This window comes from Anomaloglossus baeobatrachus, chromosome 4 (genome assembly GCF_048569485.1).
Source record: "Anomaloglossus baeobatrachus isolate aAnoBae1 chromosome 4, aAnoBae1.hap1, whole genome shotgun sequence".
In the NCBI taxonomy this organism is placed as follows: domain Eukaryota; kingdom Metazoa; phylum Chordata; class Amphibia; order Anura; family Aromobatidae; genus Anomaloglossus; species Anomaloglossus baeobatrachus.
In genome coordinates, this window is record NC_134356.1 from 335,870,313 (window position 1) to 335,895,343 (window position 25,031).

The 25,031-nt window shown below is 44.3% G+C and overlaps 1 protein-coding gene across 1 annotated transcript in view; it reads left to right on the forward strand.

The window, feature by feature from the left end:
* The window catches only part of CPED1 (cadherin like and PC-esterase domain containing 1), a 519,469-nt gene that overhangs the window by 145,317 nt on the left and 349,121 nt on the right, over window positions 1–25,031 (forward strand). Inside the window, exon 6 of the mRNA XM_075345048.1 lies at window positions 10,543–10,705. Within this exon, the coding sequence (XP_075201163.1) occupies window positions 10,543–10,705 (163 nt within the window). The remainder of the gene's footprint in view (window positions 1–10,542; window positions 10,706–25,031) is intronic.

A 25,031-nucleotide genomic window follows, 5' to 3' on the forward strand; every position in this document is an offset into this window, starting at 1 on the left:
CTCCTCTCAACCATCTTCTCCCTTCTCTCTCCTCTTTTTTCACTCTCTACCCATACCCCACAGGCCACTCGCTCCTCCCCCAGGTGGCTGCCTGTTCGCTCACAGTGCCCAGCCCTGTCACCTGGTTCTAAGTGTAAGGGGCACTTTGCACACTACGACATCGCAGCAGCGATGTCGGTGGGGTCAAATTGAAAGTGACGCACATCCGGCGTCGCAGGCTATATCGTAGTGTGTAAAGCCTTTTTGATACGATTAACGAGCGCAAAATCGTCGTACTCGTATCATCGGTGTAGCGTCGGTCATTTCCATAATCTGGAAATGACCGATGTTACGATGTTGTTCCTCGTTCCAGCAGCATCACACATCGCTGTGTGTGAAGCCACAAGAGCGAGGAACATCTCCTACCTGCGTCCTGCAGCTCACGAAGGCTATGCGGAAGGAAGGAGGTGGGCGGGATGTTTACGTCCCGCTCATCTCCGCCCCTCCGCTTCTATTGGCCGCCTGCTGTGGGACGTCGCTATGACGCCGCACGACCCGCCCTCTTAATAAGGAGGCGGGTCGCCGGCCAGAGCAACGTCGCAGGGCAGGTGAGTGCATGTGAAGCTGGCGTAGCGATAATGTTCGCTACGCCAACTATCACCATGATATCGCAGCTGCGACAGGGGCGGGGACTATCGCGCTCGGCATCGCAAGCATCGGCTTGCGATGTCGTAGTGTGCAAAGTGCCCCTAAGTGTCCTGGTGTGCTGGTGTGTGTACTGACTGGCACAGTTATGTAGGACCCGAGCTGTTACAGTGGTGTTACCTTGTATTGCAACACCTGGTTACCGCAGGGGCATCACACTGACAAAATGTCTGAGAAACAAATATTTTCAAGGAATGTTCTGCAGTACCCGGTAGCAGCCACTACACATTGAAAGAAGCTGCGTTTTACATTTCCATTCAATATGATTACTTCCAAGAGCCACCGGAGCAATAACAATTTATCAGTGTGTTGGATTCCTACTCATTTGATACTAATGATAATAATGACCTTTCGTTTGGGCAGGTCCTTAACATATTATGCCCAGGCAAGCCTTTTAACTCTCAGCTGCTAAACATACTGTAGTTAATTTAAAAGAATCTGTCAGAAGGTTTTTTCTATAAAATCTGAGAGCAGCAATATAGGGCAAGAAAGTCTGATTTCAGGGATGTATGAGTTACAGGATTGCTTGGTGTAATTTTCATAGAATATCTGTTTTATCACATGTAGATGTAGCAGAGCTAAGACTTCCATGCTGTGTATAACTTCACCCATACCAGACTGGCAGCTTCCTATATAAACTGGAAATTGTCAGTGTAGCGCCCCTGACTACATCAGGGTGCTACAGGGAGCTGCATCCTGTACCCCAGGGTGCGGGGCCTACCTCCCGTGGTTCCAGGTTCCCATCAACAGTGTCACTGACATCCGCACTACAAATCCCAACCACACCTCACACCAAGGCTGGAGACAGACAGACCAGTGAGTTGGTCAAGTTGGAACATGGCCGTCCACCTAGGGTTCAGGCAGACTGGTGGGAGGCGAGACAAGGAGTTGAGTTGTGGCCCTCAGAGATTTAGGAGCAGGTGAGTTGGAGCTCCCAGGGAGGCGACAGATTGGGTCGCAAACAGTGGTACGAGACCACAGGAGTTGAGGACCGGTATTAGGAACACTGGACAAGAGCTCCAAGATTGGAGGCATCAGCACAACGCAGGGGATAGGGTTCTCCAAAATACACAACCCACTAAAATCCCAAGTGCCAGCCACCAAGAGCACAGCTGCCATACACATGGGTAGCGGTACCCCGAAAGCTTCAAGCCAAGGGGCCACAACTGTAAAACAATTTGTGCATGGAGGCAGGGCTCCGGACTTACCAAGTGACACTGATGGGAGTGGGACCTGGACGGGCTCCCCGCATTAGAGATTGCGGTGCCTAGAGACTTTGGTTTACCATCTGTGTTTGTGTCTGCTTAATCCAACTGATCCAACACAACGACTACCGCAGTGAGTAATCTGACCCCTGCACCCTGCTTCCCAAGGCCAAGCAAGCTACCCGTTCACCAAATCCCCACTATCCGGGGTCTTCCCTACCTGCGGAGGGACCGACACCTGGCTGCCCCACACCATCTGCCCCAGTACTTCCATCGGCAGCGGCGGTACTCCCCTTTACCGTAACCCGGAGGTGGCGCCACGAACATTCATCCCCTGTAAATATCCCCTTACATTTGAAGTGGCTGCAAGCCCCCGGGTCCGGAGACCCTCGATTCACAGCAAAAGTGACTGTAAAGTTACCTTGCTGCCATCTTACCCGCCATATTTTGACGCCAAAAACAACTGTGCCATCATCTCCAGCAAAAGAGCGCGAAGCCAAAGCCCCGCCCCTGTCCCAGAAGAGCCTGGTGACGAAAAACCAAGAAGGGAGACAGGATGTGAAGGCGGAGCTTGGCGCAGGGACACCAGGACTCTGCATTAAAGTTTTTGGAAGGAGAAGCAGTAAGATTTTGGAACAACCAGATTGGTCACCTGAGAGTGCTGTTCCTGGGACGGCTGACTGGATCGAGACGGAGACGGAGCAACTCTGCAGGAGAATGCGGACGCGGTTCCTGTTCATGCTAGACGACTGGAGAGTCGAGATGAGGAGTGTGGCCGCGGCGGTATGGGCCCGTGAAGCAGATGCCCTGCATGTGGAGCGGGTAAGCAGTAACCCAGTTCCAGTTGATCCGGCCTACAGGGCCGCGGAATCCGGTCGGCCCCCGGCCACCGCAATAGCCATGCCACCTCCTCCACCCTTGGCTGCGGCTGCAGCTGAGCCGCTAACCCCGACATCGGCAGCGGAACCTCCAGCCCCCGCGGAAGATGAGCAGGCCGCAATGCCTCTGGCCTCCCCACCGGCCAGACCAGACCAGGCTGCAACGCCTCTAGCCTCACCACCGGCCGTCGCAACCCAGGTTGTAGAACCACCGGCATATCTTGTTGCAGCTGCAGAGGAGGAACCCGCCAACATGCCGATCCCACTGCAGCGTGGCCTCCCGGTAGGTGCTGGGGCCACGGGACTCCGCCTACACCCGGTTCCCCTGGAGGCGGAACCCGAGGTCAGTGCCCCCTACTGGGAGAGGCAACACCAGCAGCTGCTCACAGAAATGGCTACCCGGGAGCGGTGTCAGTCAGAGGTTGCTTCCCGCACACACAAAGAAAAGGAGCATCTGAGAAAGGCTACCTTCCGGGTCAGAGGGGCACGGTACCGGGGCCTTGTGGAGCGGTTCGACCCTGCTAAAGGTTGGGGGTTGATAGCAGAACCGGGCCTTGCTGCTGGGGTTTTTGTCTCCAGGAGGGATGTCGCCGAACACCTTTCAAGTGGCACCTCAATTGAAGTCAGAAGCCGGGAGACATGGTCTCCTATTGCCGCCATTGTGGGGAGCGGGGCTGGTGGAGTTGAGAAGGCACATAATGGAGGACGAAAGAGTGGTGCCAGCTCCTGCAACTGCCCCTGACTACCTTAGAGAGGAATGGTAGCGGAACCTGGCTATCTCATTAAAAATGTTATGTTATGTTGTTTTAAATGTTTGAAATCTGCATAATCAAAAATGTTGAAAAGTATAAATTAACCGGGAAAGTCACCTGATTTTCTCCTGATTAAAAGTTAACAATGGACCATGGCTGCAGGACTGGCAGCAGCCAGCACGAACTTGTGCTTTTTGTATATAGTTGCACCTCGTGGGCCTACCAGAGTCATCCCTTGAACCACCGTGGTTCGGTCCCCGTCACCACGGACACAGCAAGTAATTCGGGGTTGTGCAACATCATGGTTAGCAGTGGCACCAGGGTTCAGGTTTTTTGGGTGGTGGGTTGAAGGGAAAGGGGCAATGGGAATGGACTGTCGCAGGAAGGAGCTGCAGCGGAGTAGGATGAGCTACCAGCTACCGTTATAACCGGTAGCGTTCCCAGTTGTCAAGTAAACTCTGTGAGTTTTGTAACGTTTCAAGTGTATTGTCTCCCCAGAGTGGGAAGAGTGTTTAACCTGTTATCTTTTTCTAATTACAATTTTAATAAAACTCTAGGTGTCTGGTAGGTCGGGGATGAGCAACGTTTAGCCAAAGGGGAATGTAGTGCCCCTGAATACATCAGGGTGCTACAGAGAACTGCATCCTGTACCCCAGGGAGCAGGGCCTACCCCCCATGGTTCCAGGTTCCCATCAACAGTGTCACTGACATCCTCATATAAATCCCAACCATACCTCACACCAAGGCTGGACAGACACACCAGTGGGTTGGTCAATTTGGAGCATGGCCTAGGGGTCAGGCAGACTTGTGGGATGGGAGACAAGAAGTTGAGATGTGGCCCTCAGAGAGTGGGGAGCAGGGGAGATGGAGCTCCCAGGGAGGCAACAGGTTGGGTCGCAAATTGTGGTCCGGGACCACAGGAGTTGGGGACCGATATTAGGAACAGTGGACAGGAATGTAACAGACACAGTCTAGGAGGACTGTTGGCACCAGAAAGCTAAGCCTCCTTACCGGTACCTAGCACGGCGGGGTACAGGACCCTAGATCAGGGAAGAGCTTCAACCTGTAAAGGATAGTCTGTTTATAAACTTTCCCCAAGAGCTCAGAGATTGTACGCATCAGCACAACGCGGGGGATAGGGTTCTCCAAAATACACAACCCACTGAAATCCCAAGTGCCAGCCACCAAGAGCACAGCTGCCATACACACGGGTAGCGGGGCCCCAAAAGCTTCAAACCAAGGGGCCATAACTGTAAAACAATTTGTGCATGGAGGCAGGGCTCCGGACTTATCAAGTGACACTGGTGGGAGCGGGACCTGGACGGGCTCCCCCCCCCTTCCCGTAGAGACTGCGGTGCCTAGAGACTTTGGTTTACCATCTGTATGTGTGTCTGCTTAATCCACCTGATCCAACACCACGACTACTGAAGTGAGTAATCTGACCCCTGCACCCTGCTTCCCAAGGCCAAGCAAGCTACCCGTTCACCAAATCCCCACTATCCGGGGCCTTCCCTACCTGCGGAGGGAGTGTCACCTGGCTGCCCCACACCATCTGGCCTGGTACTCCCATCGGCAGCGGCGGTACTCCCCTTTACCGCAACCTGCAGGTGGCGTCACGAATATTCATGCCCTGTAAATATCCCCTTACATTTGAAGTGGCCGTAAGCCCCCGAGTCCGGAGACCCTTGAGCCACAGCAACCCCGGATCCGAGCAGTTCGACTGCTGCTGGGGTGGCGCATCAGCAATTGCTATTGGGTGATGGGGTGGGATTACACAGATTAGTTGGTGTTCTCTGCATTGATTTGTAGTCAGGCAGTGATAATCTCCTGTTGATAAAATACTGATTGTATTGAAACTACAAGACAGCCTAATATCTCTGAAGTCAGGCTCGTGTACTCTATATTATGCTACTCTCAGAATAAATAGCAAAAACCTACTGACAAATTCTATTTAAAGGGGTTGTCTCGTGAACATTTTAATCAATAGAACTTGAAATATTGATGAGTTTCAAAACTGGATGTTACATAGTTACATAGGTGGAAAAAGACCTAGGTCCATGTAATTCAACCCTCCTTTGTCATTAAGTCATTTATTTGTATGGATGTCTTTTTTTAAAAAAAATGTTCCTGTGCTGAGTTCATCTTTATAAATATGCCCTATTAGGTAATTTGCAGAGATGAGTGGACCCGTTAAAGTTCAGTTTCGACCGGTTCAGCTGGACTTTCTGTTTGGGACCCAGACTTGACCTGAACCCCAATGTAAGTTACTGATTGGGAAGTTTGGGTCTCCGCCCACATGCAGCCAGCCATAATAGGAGCACTTCTAGAGGAGGAAGGGTGAAGTTTTTAATTTTTTTTTTTTGTACACAATAAATGTTACTCCCAAGGAAAGTAGTTAATACACTGCAAGCAGCTCGCACAGGGCTCAGCACCGAGCATACCCGAGCACACCGATTTTCACTTGAGTGGTCAGCATCCGTAAAACACCTGAACTCCGAACTTGAACACTGATTTTTTTTTGTTAAGTCTGTGTTCAGTGCAAACCCCGAACTTTACTGTTTAGGTCTGCTTATCTCTTCTTATTTGCCATGTCCAACCATGATGCTGCAGTTCATGGTCACACTTGCACAGCTCCTGACCAGGGGACACAGCAGGGACCCTCAGCTTTTGATTTGTGTGAGCATATCTCCCTTTTTGTTTGTTTTATCACAGTAGCGAGTGTTTGTGCCGTGTCACCAGTCTTGTGAGCTCATCATAGTAAGCCATGGCGGAGACATAAGAACTCAGCAGCCACCATCACTGACTTATTTTATGCATTCACAAGGCTGGTGACACAGCAGAAACACTTACTCCTGTGTAAAAACAAACAGACAAGGGAATGTGCTCACTCACACAGATGATTTGTTATAATAAAAGAAAACAAAGCAAGTGAACATTGTCAAATATCAATGCATGATTTAAACAGTAGACCATTTTCTGATGATAGCCTTACTTTATAAGGGTTGTCTCTGACTTTATAAAAGGGTAAGAAATGTATTAAAATAAAATTATCATTACTCCACTATTTAAACCACTTCTTTTCCAGCACCTCAGAGTAGTGATGCTGAAGCAGAGGCGATTTACGAGTATATAAGTGAGAAATTGTTCTTTTACCATCTTAACACAGTACCTGCCCTTTTAGTCTTTAAGAAGAAATCTTGACTATTCGCTTTAATGATATACAAATGAAATACCTGTTGCCAAACAGTGACTCTACTTATTGGAGTTTATGATACAGCTGTTTAGGCTTGTTTAACTTAATAAATTAATAAATGGATAAAACGATGTGGGGTCATCCCTAAATAAAAAAACAGCGAAGGTAAAGCAGACAGCTGAGAGTTGATATTATCAGGCTGGGAAGCTCCAGGCTTATTGGTGCCTTCCCAGACTAAAAATAACAGCCAGTAGCTGCATCAAATTGTAGCACATAACATTAGATGCGCCAATTCTGACACCTCACCTTACCTCTTCCCAATTACCTTGGTGCGTTGACAATCGACATAATCGTAGTTTGGGTTCAGAAACACAGCTGACATCAAGCACTGTTGTTAGTAATAAAGAGGTGTCTATCAGACATCCCCATTACTTTCCCCACAAGGCTTCGCTCCTACTTGTGTTTAAGATGGATGAGTGCAATCCTATAAAAAGTCAGATTGCATTCGCACCAATGTTATTCAATGAGAAAGTGTTGATCTGCGAGTTTTTCATGAGCTGTATTTGTCCTGAGAAAAAATCATAGCATGCTGTTTATGGCTGTAATTCAACAAAAATAAACAAGTGCACAACATCTCATAATATACTCGTAAGTAACCCATTAATTATAAAGCCACTCCATAATCAATTAGGAAAACCAAAAAAAAGGGGGGCAAACTGAGAGTTAAATGGCTAAAGGTAAAAAAATGTAGTTTATTTTTCAAAGAATATATAATAAAGAGTTATCATAAAAAAACACACACATTAAAACCAAGGTACTACTAGATGTTTACAAAAAATAGGGGGCGGGGGAGGAGGGGAACAAAACAATTCCAAACCAATCCCACAAGAGGCAGACACAAAAGTGTAAAATATAGGGAAATCCAGGGAGAGTACAAAAATTGGTAACAGCATAGAGGGTTATAAAATAGAGTGAATTATTACACATATATAGCCACAGTCTTGCTATTTGTCCCTGCCATAATAAGGCAGGGTAATCCCAATAGGCGCCCTCAAAATCAAAGTAAAGTCTTACCAATGGACACAGTAACCACCACAATGTGTCTTTGACTGCCAACGGGACCTGCGATGCGCGTTTCGCAATGTTCTTTGACCGCTTTGTCAGGGAGAAATAATTATGGCTGTGTAAATTGTAAGACTCACCAATATAAGTCTATGGGTGCGAAAAATTAATGGACTGCAGACAGACCATCCTTATGCCATCCAATTTTTACAGATACATCCCCATTCTGTAGCATATAACATTGTAAATAGCCCTGTAAATGATTGTAGAATAATAGTTGCTGAGAAAAAAAATGCACACTCACATAGAACTCACACGACATATGGACCAAACAGATTTCACTCGCTCTACTTATCTGGATGGAAATCGGTGCAATTTTTTAGACTCAAGTGTGAGCAAGGTCTAAGTAAAAAGAAAAACACACACACACACACACAAATACGTTATTTTAAAAAACACTCCCAGATTCTTTGCCTGGTTCACCAATCTATTTAAAAAAAACCACAAGATCCCACGTAGTCCAGGGAATCCGACGTAGACCACAACTGGAAGCCTGAAAAACATAAAAAGAGAGAACTGACAGTCCATCATTCACCAATTTATTAGAAAGCAAAGTTTCCACACAGGTCAGACAGTCCAGGTCCTTGATTCAAACTCTATGCAGCATTGTTCTGACACTCCAGCTATCTATCTCTTTATATAAGATTGCTTTGTTTTATTATTTATGAAAACTAGCTTTAATTTACATAGAGTATTATAGTATGTAAAAGAGGATGTTAAAAATGCATTGCATACGGATTGCATACAGTTAGGTGCAGAAATATTTGGACAGTGACACAATTTTCGCGAGTTGGGCTCTGCATGCCACCACATTGGATTTGAAATGAAACCTCTACAACAGAATTCGAGTGCAGATTGTAACGTTTAATTTGAAGGTTTGAACAAAAATATCTGATAGAAATTGTAGAAATTGTACACATTTCTTTACAAACACTCCACATTTTAGGAGGTCAAAAGTAATTGGACAAATAAACCAAACCCAAACAAAATATTTTTATTTTCAATATTTTGTTGCGAATCCTTTGGAAGCAATCACTGCCTTAAGTCTGGACCCCATGGACATCACCAAACGCTGGGTTTCCTCCTTCTTAATGCTTTGCCAGGCCTTTACAGCCGCAGCCTTCAGGTCTTGCTTGTTTGTGGGTCTTTCCGTCTTAAGTCTGGATTTGAGCAAGTGAAATGCATGCTCAATTGGGTTAAGATCTGGTGATTGACTTGGCCATTGCAGAATGTTCCACTTTTTTGCACTCATGAACTCCTGGGTAGCTTTGGCTGTATGCTTGGGGTCATTGTCCATCTGTACTATAAAGCGCCGTCCGATCAACTTTTTGGCATTTGGCTGAATCTGGGCTGAAAGTATATCCCGGTACACCTCAGAATTCATCCGGCTACTCTTGTCTGCTGTTATGTCATCAATAAACACAAGTGACCCAGTGCCATTGAAAGCCATGCATGCCCATGCCATCACGTTGCCTCCACCATGTTTTACAGAGGATGTGGTGTGCCTTGGATCATGTGCCGTTCCCTTTCTTCTCCAAACTTTTTTCTTCCCATCATTCTGGTACAGGTTGATCTTTGTCTCATCTGTCCATAGAATACTTTTCCAGAACTGAGCTGGCTTCATGAGGTGTTTTTCAGCAAATTTAACTCTGGCCTGTCTATTTTTGGAATTGATGAATGGTTTGCATCTAGATGTGAACCCTTTGTATTTACTTTCATGGAGTCTTCTCTTTACTGTTGACTTAGAGACAGATACACCTACTTCACTGAGAGTGTTCTGGACTTCAGTTGATGTTGTGAACGGGTTCTTCTTCACCAGAGAAAGTATGCGGCGATCATCCACCTCTGTTGTCATCCGTGGACGCCCAGGCCTTTTTGAGTTCCCAAGCTCACCAGTCAATTCCTTTTTTCTCAGAATGTACCCGACTGTTGATTTTGCTACTCCAAGCATGTCTGCTATCTCTCTGATGGATTTTTTCTTTTTTTTCAGCCTCAGGATGTTCTGCTTCACCTCAATTGAGAGTTCCTTAGACCGCATGTTGTCTGGTCACAGCAACAACTTCCAAATGCAAAACGACACACCTGTAATCAACCCCAGACCTTTTAACTACTTCATTGATTACAGGTTAACGAGGGAGACGCCTTCAGAGTTAATTGCAGCCCTTAGAGTCCCTTGTCCAATTACTTATGGTCCCTTGAAAAAGAGGAGGCTATGCATTACAGAGCTATGATTCCTAAACCCTTTCTCCGATTTGGATGTGAAAACTCTCATATTGCAGCTGGGAGTGTGCACTTTCAGCCCATATTATATATATAATTGTATTTCTGAACATGTTTTTGTAAACAGCTAAAATAACAAAACTTGTGTCACTGTCCAAATATTTCTGGACCTAACTGTATGTATGTTATACGCATTGCATATGGATTGCATATGTATGTTATACGCATTGCATATGGATTGCATATGTATGTTATATGCATGTCATACGAATGCTAGGCGAGAAAAAAAATTGCACACTCGCATGAGATATGGAATGACATACGGATGACACACTGAAAATTTTTAGGATAATCATCAAAGCAATTTTATATTGGCAGATGTTATCAAACCCTAAAGCTTAGTGATGTGCCACCTATGGCTATAATGAGTCAAGTCCTTTACATAGAGGAAATCTCTGACAAACAATATCTATGATACTTTGTTCCAGAAATATAAAAGTCTACCATCATCATCATCATCTTCACCCATTAAAGGACTTTCCAGTGATTCGGACATTTGTTTTGATCACATCCCTGTCACCACTGCGCGCATTCATTCACTCCATGGCACTAGTTCAGACTGAGCCGAAGAAATTATTTGCTCCAATGCAGGTAAAACATGTTATATGGCTATATTGATTGCATTATAAAAATACTATATTCTATCACTTTTTTAATTAGAAGAAAACTAACCACTGTGGTATATAATGTACATTTGCTGAGAATGACAGTAACTTATTTGATGAGTTTGCTGACAATAATTCATGTAAAAAAATTGCCCTAAAGAACAGTCCTTTATGTCACATTTTTCTTGTCCATGGAGCTTCCACTAAAAGTTACACATGTATTTAAAAAAGATACTGTTTCTAAACTGCTGATGTTAAAACCAGTGGCGTAACTAGAGTCCAATGGGCCCCGGTGCAAAGTTTCGGCCTTCACCCCAAATGTCAGGTGTATGGGCCCTTGTAGCGCTCTAAATTCTATAAAGACATATGAGTTGCCCTCTTCATTGTTTAGTAATGCCCCCCATCCTTGTCCATTTCCTGGTAAATATGTCACTCATCCTGAAATGCTTTTCATCCTGGCATATATGTCCCCCAGCTTAGGCCCCATGCTGTTAAATATGTCCCCACCTGGTATATATGTTCCCCATTCTGGTACATATGTCTCCCATCCTAGGTCCCATCCTGGTACATATATTTCCCATCCTGGTATATAGGTCCTCCATCCTGGTATATATGACCCCCATCCTGGTATGCCATGCTGCTATATATGTCCCCCATCCTGCTATATAGGTCCTCCATCCTGGTATATATGACCCCCATCCTATGCTGCTATATATGTCCCCCATCCTGGTATATACAGTGATGGCCAAAAGTATTGGCACCCCTGCAATTCTGTCAGATAATACTCAGATTCTTCTTGAAAATGATTGCAATCACAAATTCTTTGGTATTATTATCTTCATTTATTTTGCTTGCAATGAAAAACACAAAAGAGAATGAAACAAAAATCAAATCATTGATCATTTCACACAAAACTCCAAAAATGGGCCAGACAAAAGTATTGGCACCCTTAGCCTAATACTTGGTTGCACAACCTTTAGCCAAAATAACTGCGAACAACCGCTTCCGGTAACCATCAATGAGTTTCTTACAATGCTCTGCTGGAATTTTAGACCATTCTTCTTTGGCAACTGCTCCAGGTCCCTGAGATTTGAAGGGTGCCTTCTCCAAACTACCATTTTGAGATCTCTCCACAGGTGTTCTATGGGATTCAGGTCTGGACTCATTGCTGGCCACTTTAGTAGTCTCCAGTGCTTTCTATGAAACCATTTTCTATTGCTTTTTGAAGTGTGTTTTGGGTCATTGTCTTGCTCGAAGACCCATGACCTCTGATGAAGATCCAGCTTTCTCACACTGGGCCCTACATTATGCTGCAAAATTTGTTGGTAGTCTTCAGACTTCATAATGTCATGCACACGGTCAAGCAGTCCAGTGCCAGAGGCAGCAAAGCAACACCAAAACATCAAGGAACCTCCTCCATGTTTGACTGTAGGGACCGTGTTATTTTCTTTGAATGCCTCTTTTTTTTTTTCCTGTAAACTCTATGTTGATGCCTTTTCCCAAAAAGCTCTACTTTTGTCTCATCTGACCAGAGAACATTCTTCCAAAACGTTTTAGGCTTTCTAAGGTAAGTTTTGGCAAACTCCAGCCTGGCTTTTTTATGTCTCGGGGTAAGAAGTGGGGTCTTCCTGGGTATCCTACCATACAGTCCCTTTTCATTCAGACGCCGACGGATAGTACAGGTTGACACTGTTGTACCCTCGGACTGCAGGGCAGTTTGAACTTGTTTGGATGTTAGTCGAGGTTCTTTATCCACCATCCGCACAATCTTCCGTTGAAATCTCTCGTCAATTTTTCTTTTCCTTCCACATCTAGGGAGGTTAGCCACAGTGCCATGGGCTTTAAACCTCTTAATGACACTACGCACCGTAGATGCAGGAACTTTCAGGTCTTTTGAGATGGACTTGTAGCCTTGAGATTGCTCATGCTTCCTCACAATTTGGATTCTCAAGTCCTCAGACAGTTCTTTGGTCTTCTTTCTTTTCTCCATGCTCAATGTGGTACACACAAGGACACAGGACAGAGGTTGAGTCAACTTTAATCCATGTCAACTGGCTGCAAGTGTGATTTAGTTATTGCCAACACCTGTTAGGTGCCACAGGTAAGTTACAGGTGCTGTTAATTACACAAATTAGAGAAGCATCACATGATTTTTCAAACAGTGCCAATACTTTTGTCCACCCCATTTTTATGTTTGGTGTGGAATTATATCCAATTTGGCTTTATGACAATTTTTTTTTTTTTCATTGAAAACAAATTAAATGAAGATAATAATACCAAAGTATTTGTGATTGCAATCATTTTCAAGAAGAAACTGAGTATTTTCTGACAGAATTGCAGGGGTGCCAATACTTTTGGCCAGCACTGTAGGTCCTTATCTCAATATACATGTTCTCCATTCTGATGTACAGTATATGTCTCAAATCCTTTCATTTATGGTCCCCATCTTGGTATATACACAGCATGCAAAATTATTAGGCAAGTTGTATTTTAGAGGGTTTTTTTTAATTATTGATCAACAACTATGTTCTCAATCAACCCAAAAGACTCATAAATATCAAAGCTTAATATTTTTGGAAGTTGGAGTGTTTTTGTTTTTTAGATTTGGCTATCTTAGGAGGATATCTGTTTGTGCAGGTAACTATTACTCTGCAGAATTATTAGGCAACTTAATAAAAACCAAATATATTCCCATCTCACTTGTTTATTTTCACCAGGTAAACCAATATAACTGCACAAAATTTAGAAATAAACATTTCTGACATGCAAAAACAAAACCCAAAAAAAATAGTGACCAATATTTTCACCTTTCTTTATGATGACACTCAACAGCCTACCATCCATAGATTCTGTCAGTTGCTTGATCTGTTTACGATCAACATTGCATGCAGCAGCCACCACAGCCTCCCAGACACTGCTCCGAGAGGTGTACGGTTTTCCCTTGCTGTAGATCTTACATTTTATGAGGGACCACAGGTTCTCTATGGGGTTCAAATCAGGTGAACAAGGGGGCCATGTCATTATTTTTTCATCTTTTAGACCTTTACTGGCCAGCTACGATGTGGAGTAGTTGGATGCATGTGATGGAGCATTGTCCTGCATGAAAATCATGTTTTTCTTGAACGATACTGTTTTCTTCCTGCACCACTGCTTGAAGAAGTTGTCTTCCAGAAACTGGCAGTAGGTCTGGGAGTTGAGCTTCACTCCATCCTCAACCCGAAAAGGTCCCACAAGTTCATCTTTGATGATACCAGCCCATACTAGTACCCCACCTCTATCTTGCTGGTGTCTGAGTTGAAGTGGAGCTCTCTGCCCTTTATTGATCCATCCATCTGGCCCATCAAGAGTTACTCTCATTTCATCAGTCCATAAAACCTTTGAAAAATCAGTCTTAAGATATTTCTTGGCCCTGTCTTGACGTTTTATCTTATGTTTCTTGTTCAAAGGTGGTTGTTTTTCAGCCTTTCTTACCTTGGCCATGTCCCTGAGTATGACACACCTTGTGCTTTTTGATACTCCAGTAACATTGCAGCTCTGAAATATGGCCAAACTGGTGACAAATGGAATCTTGGCAGTTTCACGCTTGATTTTCCTCAATTCATGGGCAGTTATTTTGCGCCTTTTTTGCCCAACACGCTTCTTGCGACCCTGTTGGCTATTTGCCATGAAACGCTTGATTGTTTGGTGATCACGCTTCAAAAGTTTGGCAATTTGAAGACTGCTGCATCCCTCTGCAAGACATCTCACAATTTTGGACTTTTCAGAGCCTGTCAAATCTCTCCTCTGACCCATTTTGCCAAGGGAAAGGAAGTTGCCTAATAATTAAGTACACCTTATATAGGGTGTTGATGTCATTACTAGAGTTGAGCGCGGTTCGCGGTTCGAGGTTCTCCAGTTCTAAGCTCGAGTGATTTTGGGGGCTGTTCGAGATCGAACTAGAACTCGAGCTTTTTGCAAAAGCTCGATAGTTCTAGATACGTTCGAGAACGGTTCTAGCAGCAAAAAGCAGGGCTTTTTACAGCTACAGTGTGCAGGAGCCATCGCTGGCAGCCTGCCAGAAGCTGGTAACCAAGATAAACATCGGGTATCCAACCAAAGCGCTTTGGTTAGTAACCCGATGTTTATCTTAGTTACGTGCAGGAAGCCCACACTTCCCCGCTCAACTCGCTCCACCCCCTCCTGCCCGCGGCATGTACACATACATACACACACTCACACACACACACACACACACACACACACACACACACACCCCGCTCGGCTTACCTGCGGTGATGAAGTCCCGCCATCCCGACCTCAGCGCTGTCACTGTCCTCCATGGCCGCCGCTTGTCACATCACCTCTCGCTTCCGACCCGAGACTGACTAGCGGTGACATCACGGACCTCTCGCGATACTTGGTGTGAAGGCGCTGGTCATTGAACTCAGTGACAGGGGCTGTCAGTGTGCTGGAGATCAGCGCAGGTAATGTACCTCGCTGACAGCAGCACTTGTCATTAGAGTTGAGCGCGGTTCGTGGTTCGTGGTTCTCCAGTTCTAGGCTCGAGTGATTTTTGGGCTGTTCGAGATCGAACTAGAACTCGAGCTTTTTGCTAAAAGCTCGATAGTTCTAGATACGTTCGAGAACGGTTCTAGCAGCAAAAAGCAGGGCTTTTTACAGCTACAGTGAGCAGGAGCCATCGCTGGCAGCCTGCCACAAGCTGGTAACCAAGATAAACATCGGGTATCCAAGCAAAGCGCTTTGGTTAGTAACCCGATGTTTATCTTAGTTACGTGCAGGAAGCCCACACTTCCCGCTCAGCTCGCTCCACCCCCTCCTGCCCGCGGCATGTACACATACATACACATACACAAACACACACACACACACACATCCACCCCCCCCCCCCGCCCGCCCGCCCGCTCGCTCGCTCGCTCGCTCGCTCGGCTTACCTGCGGTGATGAAGTCCCGCCATCCCGACCTCAGCGCTGTCACTGTCCTCCATGGCCGCCGCTTGTCACATCACCTATCGCTTCCGACCCGAGACTGACACTGGCGGTGACGTCACGGACCTCTCGCGATACTTGATGTGAAGGCGCCGGTCATTGACCTCAGTGACAGGGGCTGTCAGTGTGCTGGAGATCAGCGCAGGTAATGTACCTCACTGACAGCAGCACTTGTCACCCCCCTGCAGTGACCTGGGCTGACCCATTGATGTTAGCTCAGGTCACTGCACTGCTCTCCCAGCCAATGGGGAACATCCTGCTCTTCATTGACTGGGACAGTGTGCATCGTCATGGCAACCCCTTGGATTACAGCAGACCTGGATTTGTTTTTCAATCTAATAAATTGGTTAAAGAGGGAATGTTTTGGGGAGTGTTTTTTCAAATAAAAATGTGTTTGTCGTCTATTTTTTTTTATTACTGACTGGGTTGGTGATGTCGGGTATCTGATAGACGCCTGACCTCACCAACCCCAGGGCTTGATGCCAGGTGACATTACACATCTGGTATTAACCCCAAATATTACCCCGTTTGCCACCGCACCAGGGCGCGGGATGAGCTGGGGCGAAGCACCAGGATTGGCGCATCTAATGGATGCGCCACTTCTGGGGCGGCTGCGGCCTGCTATTTTTAGGCTGGGGAGATTCCAATAACCATGGACCTCCCTAGTCTGAGAATATCAGGCCCCAGCTGTCTGCTTTACCTTGGCTGGTGATCCAATTTTGGGGGACCCCTACGTGTTTTTTTTTTTAATTATTTATTTAATTTAAAATAACAGCGTGGGGTGCCCTCAGTTTTGGATTACCAGCCAAGGTGAGGTTGCCAGCTGTGGTCTGCAGGCTGCAGCCGTATGCTTTACCCTAGCTGGCTACAAAACTAGGGGGAACCCTATGTCATTTTTTTTTCATTTTTTTGGCTAAATACAAAGCTAAGCACCCCTTAGTGCCACATGAAAGGTACCAAAGGGTGTTCCACTTTTTCTCCATTTTTTTCTCCACTTTCTCTCCACTTTTTCTCCACTTTTTCTCCACTTTTTCTCCATTTTTTTCTCCACTTTCTCCACTTTTTCTCCACTTTTTTCTCCACTTTTTCTCCTCTTATGCTCCACTTTTTCTCCTCTTAATCTCCACTTTTTCTCCACTTTTTCTCCACTTTTTCTCCACTTTTTTCTCCACTTTTTCTCCTCTTATGCTCCACTTTTTCTCCACTTTTTCTCCACTTTTTCTCCACTTTTTCTCCTCTTAATCTCCACTTTTTCTCCTCTTATGCTCCACTTTTTCTCCACTTTTTCTCCACTTTTTCTCCACTTTTTTCTCCACTTTTTTCTCCTCTTATGCTCCACTTTTTCTCCACTTTTTCTCCACTTTTTCTCCACTTTTTCTCCACGTTTTCTCCACGTTTTCTCCACTTTTTTCTCCACTTTTTCTCCTCTTATGCTCCACTTTTTCTCCACTTTTTCTCCACTTTTTCTCCTCTTAATCTCCACTTTTTCTCCACTTTTTCTCCACTTTTTCTCCACTTTTTTCTCCACTTTTTTCTCCACTTTTTCTCCACTTTTTCTCCTCTTATGCTCCACTTTTTCTCCACTTTTTCTCCACTTTTTCTCCACTTTTTCTCCTCTTATGCTCCACTTTTTCTCCACTTTTTCTCCTCTTATGCTCCACTTTTTCTCCACTTTTTCTCCACTTTTTTCTCCACTTTTTCTCCTCTTATGCTCCACTTTTTCTCCACTTTTTCGCCACTTTTTCTCCTCTTATGCTCCACTTTTTCTCCACTTTTTCTCCACTTTTTCTCCACTTTTTTCTCCACTTATTCTCCACTTTTTCTCCTCTTATTCTCCACTTTTTCTCCACTTTTTCTCCACTTTTTCTCCTCTTATTCTCCACTTTTTCTCCACTTTTTCTCCACTTTTTCTCCATTTTTTTCTCCACTTTCTCCACTTTTTCTCCACTTTTTTCTCCACTTTTTCTCCTCTTATGCTCCACTTTTTCTCCTCTTAATCTCCACTTTTTCTCCACTTTTTCTCCACTTTTTCTCCACTTTTTTCTCCACTTTTTCTCCTCTTATGCTCCACTTTTTCTACACTTTTTCTCCTCTTAATCTCCACTTTTTCTCCTCTTATGCTCCACTTTTTCTCCACTTTTTCTCCACGTTTTCTCCACTTTTTTCTCCACTTTTTCTCCTCTTATGCTCCTCTTAATCTCCACTTTTTCTCCACTTTTTCTCCACTTTTTCTCCACTTTTTTCTCCACTTTTTCTCCACTTTTTCTCCTCTTATTCTCCACTTTTTTCTCCACTTTCTCCACTTTTTCTCCATTTTTTTCTCCACTTTCTCCACTTTTTCTCCACTTTTTTCTCCACTTTTTCTCCTCTTATGCTCCACTTTTTCTCCTCTTAATCTCCACTTTTTCTCCACTTTTTCTCCACTTTTTCTCCACTTTTTTCTCCACTTTTTCTCCTCTTATGCTCCACTTTTTCTCCACTTTTTCTCCACTTTTTCTCCACTTTTTCTCCTCTTAATCTCCACTTTTTCTCCTCTTATGCTCCACTTTTTCTCCACTTTTTCTCCACTTTTTCTCCACTTTTTTCTCCACTTTTTCTCCTCTTATGCTCCACTTTTTCTCCACTTTTTTCTCCACTTTTTCTCCTCTTATGCTCCACTTTTTCTCCACTTTTTTCTCCACTTTTTCTCCACTTTTTCTCCTCTTATGCTCCACTTTTTCTCCACTTTTTCTCCACTTTTTCTCCACTTTTTTCTCCACTTTTTCTCCTCTTATGCTCCACTTTTTCTCCTCTTAATCTCCACTTTTTCTCCACTTTTTCTCCACTTTTTTCTCCACTTTTTCTCCTCTTATGCTCCACTTTTTCTCCACTTTTTCTCCACTTTTTCTCCACTTTTTCTCCTCTTAATCTCCACTTTTTCTCCTCTTATGCTCCACTTTTTCTCCACTTTTTCTCCACTTTTTCTCCACTTTTTTCTCCACTTTTTCTCCTCTTATGCTCCACTTTTTCTCCACTTTTTCTCCACTTTTTCTCCACTTTTTCTCCACTTTTTCTCCACTTTTTTCTCCACTTTTTCTCCACTTTTTCTCCTCTTATGCTCCACTTTTTCTCCACTTTTTCTCCACTTTTTCTCCTCTTAATCTCCACTTTTTCTCCTCTTATGCTCCACTTTTTCTCCACTTTTTTCTCCACTTTTTCTCCACTTTTTCTCCTCTTATGCTCCACTTTTTCTCCACTTTTTCTCCACTTTTTCTCCACTTTTTCTCCACGTTTTCTCCACGTTTTCTCCACTTTTTTTCTCCACTTTTTCTCCTCTTATGCTCCACTTTTTCTCCACTTTTTCTCCACTTTTTCTCCTCTTAATCTCCACTTTTTCTCCACTTTTTCTCCACTTTTTTCTCCACTTTTTCTCCACTTTTTTCTCCACTTTTTCTCCACTTTTTCTCCTCTTATGCTCCACTTTTTCTCCTCTTATGCTCCACTTTTTCTCCACTTTTTCTCCACTTTTTTCTCCACTTTTTCTCCTCTTATGCTCCACTTTTTCTCCACTTTTTCTCCACTTTTTCTCCTCTTATGCTCCACTTTTTCTCCACTTTTTCTCCACTTTTTCTCCTCTTATTCTCCACTTTTTCTCCACTTTTTCTCCACTTTTTCTCCTCTTATTCTCCACTTATTCTCCACTTTTTCTCCACTTTTTCTCCATTTTTTTCTCCACTTTCTCCACTTTTTCTCCACTTTTTTCTCCACTTTTTCTCCTCTTATGCTCCACTTTTTCTCCTCTTAATCTCCACTTTTTCTCCACTTTTTCTCCACTTTTTCTCCACTTTTTTCTCCACTTTTTCTCCTCTTATGCTCCACTTTTTCTCCTCTTATGCTCCACTTTTTCTCCACTTTTTCTCCACGTTTTCTCCACTTTTTTCTCCACTTTTTCTCCTCTTATGCTCCTCTTAATCTCCACTTTTTCTCCACTTTTTCTCCACTTTTTCTCCACTTTTTTCTCCACTTTTTCTCCACTTTTTCTCCTCTTATTCTCCACTTTTTCTCCACTTTTTCTCCACTTTTTCTCCATTTTTTTCTCCACTTTCTCCACTTTTTCTCCACTTTTTTCTCCACTTTTTCTCCTCTTATGCTCCACTTTTTCTCCTCTTAATCTCCACTTTTTCTCCACTTTTTCTCCACTTTTTCTCCACTTTTTCTCCTCTTATGCTCCACTTTTTCTCCACTTTTTCTCCACTTTTTCTCCACTTTTTCTCCACTTTTTCTCCTCTTAATCTCCACTTTTTCTCCTCTTATGCTCCACTTTTTCTCCACTTTTTCTCCACTTTTTCTCCACTTTTTCTCCACTTTTTCTCCTCTTATGCTCCACTTTTTCTCCACTTTTTTCTCCACTTTTTCTCCTCTTATGCTCCACTTTTTCTCCACTTTTTCTCCACTTTTTCTCCACTTTTTCTCCACTTTTTTCTCCACTTTTTTCTCCACTTTTTCTCCACTTTTTCTCCTCTTATGCTCCACTTTTTCTCCACTTTTTCTCCACTTTTTCTCCACTTTTTTCTCCACTTTTTCTCCTCTTATGCTCCACTTTTTCTCCTCTTATGCTCCACTTTTTCTCCACTTTTTCTCCACTTTTTCTCCACTTTTTTCTCCACTTTTTCTCCTCTTATGCTCCACTTTTTCTCCACTTTTTCTCCTCTTATGCTCCACTTTTTCTCCTCTTAATCTCCACTTTTTCTCCACTTTTTCTCCACTTTTTCTCCACTTTTTTCTCCACTTTTTCTCCACTTTTTCTCCTCTTATGCTCCACTTTTTCTCCACTTTTTCTCCACTTTTTCTCCTCTTATGCTCCACTTTTTCTCCACTTTTTCTCCACTTTTTCTCCTCTTATGCTCCACTTTTTCTCCACTTTTTTCTCCACTTTTTCTCCTCTTATGCTCCACTTTTTCTCCACTTTTTCTCCACTTTTTCTCCTCTTATGCTCCACTTTTTCTCCACTTTTTCTCCATTTTTTTCTCCACTTATTCTCCACTTTTTCTCCTCTTATTCTCCACTTTTTCTCCACTTTTTCTCCACTTTTTCTCCTCTTATTCTACACTTGTTCTCCACTTTTTCTCCACTTTTTCTCCATTTTTTTCTCCACTTTCTCCACTTTTTCTCCACTTTTTCTCCACTTTTTTCTCCACTTTTTCTCCACTTTTTCTCCTCTTATGTTCCACTTATTCTCCACTTTTTCTCTACTTTTTCTATGGTCGGTCTACCCATTAGCTCTGCCATGCATAGTGTAGCTCTACACCTACTGCACATGTTACTTTATGATTGACATCTCTTTCGTACCAGAGCTGTCTAAGTCTACTCTGACCCCATATTTGTCATTACTATATTGTCCTTGTACTGTATTATGACATTTGTATCATGTGTTTCATTTCTTGCTGTGTTGCAATTTTTTTGCTGCATCCCAATTGTACCTCTACATTGTTCGAGTTTATGTTATTGTTCTCTCACTCTTATGTGATACTGATTATTGTCATTTTTCATGATTACATGCAGATAAGTCCAATCTGACGAAGGCTCAGGCCGAAACGTCATTTGTAACTTGTTTTGGACAAAAACATATATGCTTATGAAAAAAAAAATTTCTTAATACGGACCAATAAAGAGTGATTTTGCATTACTATCCGTTGTGACTTACTGACTTAGTCTGGGAGATATAGAGTGCCGAGGTTACTCACTAATTTTATCTATTATTACCTCTGAGCACCTATATACCAGTGAGCAGAGCTTCCTCTACAGTAGTTCTCCTGATTAGGCATGCCCTTACCTCATGAGCAGGGCATTGCAGCTTTGGTAGCAACTATTACGACATGGACTCTGCTGCTGTGGACCCGGGGAGAGTGAGTGCAGATTCATTGCACCCACACTCCTCACATGAAGGGTCCGCACTCCTAGAAAATGGGGGATACGTTCCCTGAGTGTCTCCCCCCCATATTCTAGACGGTCCAGAGTCGTCGTGGGACCCCTTTATTTTTTTTCTTACAATAAATTGGTGAAAGAGGAAATGTTTTGGGGACTGTTTTTTCAAATAAATTTCTTTTGTCGATTTTTTGTTTTTGTTAGTACTGACAGTTTATGATGTTGGGTATCTAATAGACGCCATGACATCACAAACTGCTGGGCTTGATCTCAGGTGACTTTACAGCTAGTATCAACCCGATTTATTACCCCGTTTGCCACTGCACCAGGGCACGGGATGAGCTGGGGTGAAGCGCCAGGATTGGCGCATCTAGTGGATGCGCCACGTCTGGGGTGCCTGCGGCCTGCTATTTTTAGGCTGTGAAGGCCCAATAACTATGGACCTTCCCACCCTGAGAATACCAGACCACAGCTGTCCGCTTTACCTTGGCTGGTGATCCAATTTGGGGGGTCCCCTACTTTTATTGTGTAATTATTAATATTTATAAAATAATTATAAAAAAGAGCCTGAGGGGACCTCCACATTGGATCCCCAACCACGGTAAAGCTGCCAGCTGTGGTTTTCAGGCTACAGCCGTCTGCTTTACCCTAGCTGGCTATCAAAAATGGGGGGACCCAACGTAATTTTTTTTTTTTAACTATTTTTTAAATAGAAAAAATTAATGGGCTTCCCTGTATTTTGATTGCCAACCAAGGTAACGGCAGGCAGATGGGGGTGGCAACCCATAGCTGTCTGCTTTATCTGCGCTGAGAATCAAAAATACCGCGGAGCGCTACGTCATTTTTTTAAAGATTTATTTTTACAGCACTGTGATGTCCAGCAATCAAAATACAGGGAAGCCCATTTTATTTTTAGTTATTTAAATAAATAATTAAAAAAAATATATGTTAGCTCCCACTGCATTTTTTGTATTGCTAGCTAAGGGTAATCCAAGCAGCTACTGGCTGCTAACCCCCACTGCTTGGTGTTACCTTCACTGGCAATGGAAAATCCAGGGAAGCATTTTTTTTTTTTTTTGCCAAAAAGCTACAAAAAAAGGACGTGAGCTTCGCCATATTTTTGTATGCTAGCCAGGTATAGCAGGCAGGTGCTGGAAGAGTTGGATACAGCGCCAGAAGATGGCGCTTCTATGAAAATGCCATTTTCTGAGGTGGCTGCAGACTGCAATTCGCAGCAGTGGGGCCCAGAAAGCTCAGGCCAACCGGTGGTGCGGATTCCAATCCCCAGCTGCCTAGTTGTACCTGGCTGGACACAAAAATGGGGCAAAGCCTACGTCATTTGTTTTCTAATTATTTCATGAAATTCATGAAATAATAAAAAAAGGGCTTCCCTTTATTTTTGGTTCCCAGCCGGGTACAAATAGGCAACTGGGGGTTGGGGGCAGCCGTACCTGCCTGCTGTACCTGGCTAGCATACAAAAATATGGCGAAGCCACATAATTTTTTCAGGGGGCAAAAAACTTCTGCATACAGTCCTGGATGGAGTATGCTGAGCCTTGTAGTTCTGCAGCTGCTGTCTGTCTGTATGGAGAAGAGCAGACAGCAGCTGCAGAACTACAAGGCTCAGCATACTCCATCCAGGACTGTATGCAGAAGTTTTTTGCCCACCAAAAAAATGACGTGGGCTTCGCCATATTTTTGTATGCTAGCCAGGTACAGCTGGCAGCCACGGGCTGCCTCCAACCCCCAGTTGCCTATTTGTACCCGGCTGGGAACCAAAAATATAGGGAAGCCCGTTTTTTTTAATTATTTCACTTATTTCATGAAATAATTAAAAAACAAATGACGTGGGCTTCGCCCTATTTTTGTGTCCAGCCGGGTACAACTAGGCAGCTGGGGATTGGAATCCGCAGCACAGGTTAGCCCGAGGTTTGTGGGCGCCTCTGCTGCGGATTTCAGTCCGCAGCCGTCCCAGAAAATGGCGCTCTCATAGAAGCGCCATCATCTGGCGCTGTATCCAACTCTTCCAACAGCCCTGGAGCCGGGTGGCTTGTTGGGTAATCATGAGTTAATACTGGCTTTGTTTTACCAGCCAGTATTAAGCCAGAGATTCTTAATGTCAGGCACGTTTGACCCGGCCATTAAGAATCTCCAATAAAGGGTTAAAAAAAGACACCACACAGAGGAAAAATACTTTAATAGAAATAAATACACAGACACATTAGAGACTCCATCTTTATTACCCCTGTCAGCCCTCCACGATCCTGCTCTTCTGTCTTCTTTCTTTCTAGTGTAGTAGTAGTGACGATTGTAGTGAGGGGCATCACTTGGGGCTGGGGAACCTCCATCCTAACTACAATGCTCACTACAATCGGGAAGCAGCGTGCAGCCTTCACTCCGTGAGTGATCACTGCTGGCTGCTAGCGGTAACGCTGACAGACGCGTTACCATAGCAACGGTGCTCCCGGAGCCGCGGTTAGCGGTGACGTCACCGCTAACTGCGTTGCTATGGCAACGGTGATCTCCGTTAATGACCGGCTGTGTCAGCCGGTCCCTAACGGAACGGGGAGTCGACCGTGTGCTAGAGCATGTCGCCGGTACACGGCGATACACATATGTGCACCGTGTACCGGAGAGATGCACTCGCAGGTCCTACATGACGTGTTATAGTCATGTGACCAGTCTGTAGCCAATGAGATAATAGCCACGTGACTGGTCACATGGCTATTTTGACGTCACGATAGGTCCTGCTTCTCTGCTGGCAGTGCAGGTCACCGGGAGGATTCAGCGATCATCGGATGGAATAGCGGCAGGAGACAGAGTGCAGAAGGGATCGCGAGGACCGGTAAGTGTTATGGCAATGTTTATTAACTGTTTGTGTACATTTATAATGCATTTTTATGTGTTTGTGATTGCCTCCCATTATAGCCTATTGGTTCTAGTTCGGTTCGTCGAACGTTCGACGAACCGAACTCGAACGGGACCCCCGTTCGGCGAACCGGCCTCGAGCCGAACCGGGACCGGTTCGCTCATCTCTACTTGTCATGCCCTGCAGTGACCTGGGCTGACCCATTGATGTTAGCTCAGGTCACTGCATTGCTCTCCCAGCCAATGGGGAACATTCTGCTCTTTATTGACTGGGACAGTGTGGATCGTCATGGCAACCCCTTGGATTACACCAGACCTGGATTTGTTTTTCATTCTAATAAATTGGTTAAAGAGGGAATGTTTTGGGGAGTGTTTTTTCAAATAAAAATGTGTTTGTCGTCTATTTTTTTTTATTACTGACTGGGTTGGTGATGTCGGGTATCTGATAGACGCCTGACCTCACCAACCCCAGGGCTTGATGCCAGGTGACATTACACATCTGGTATTAACCCCATATATTACCCCGTTTGCCACCGCACCAGGGCGCGGGATGAG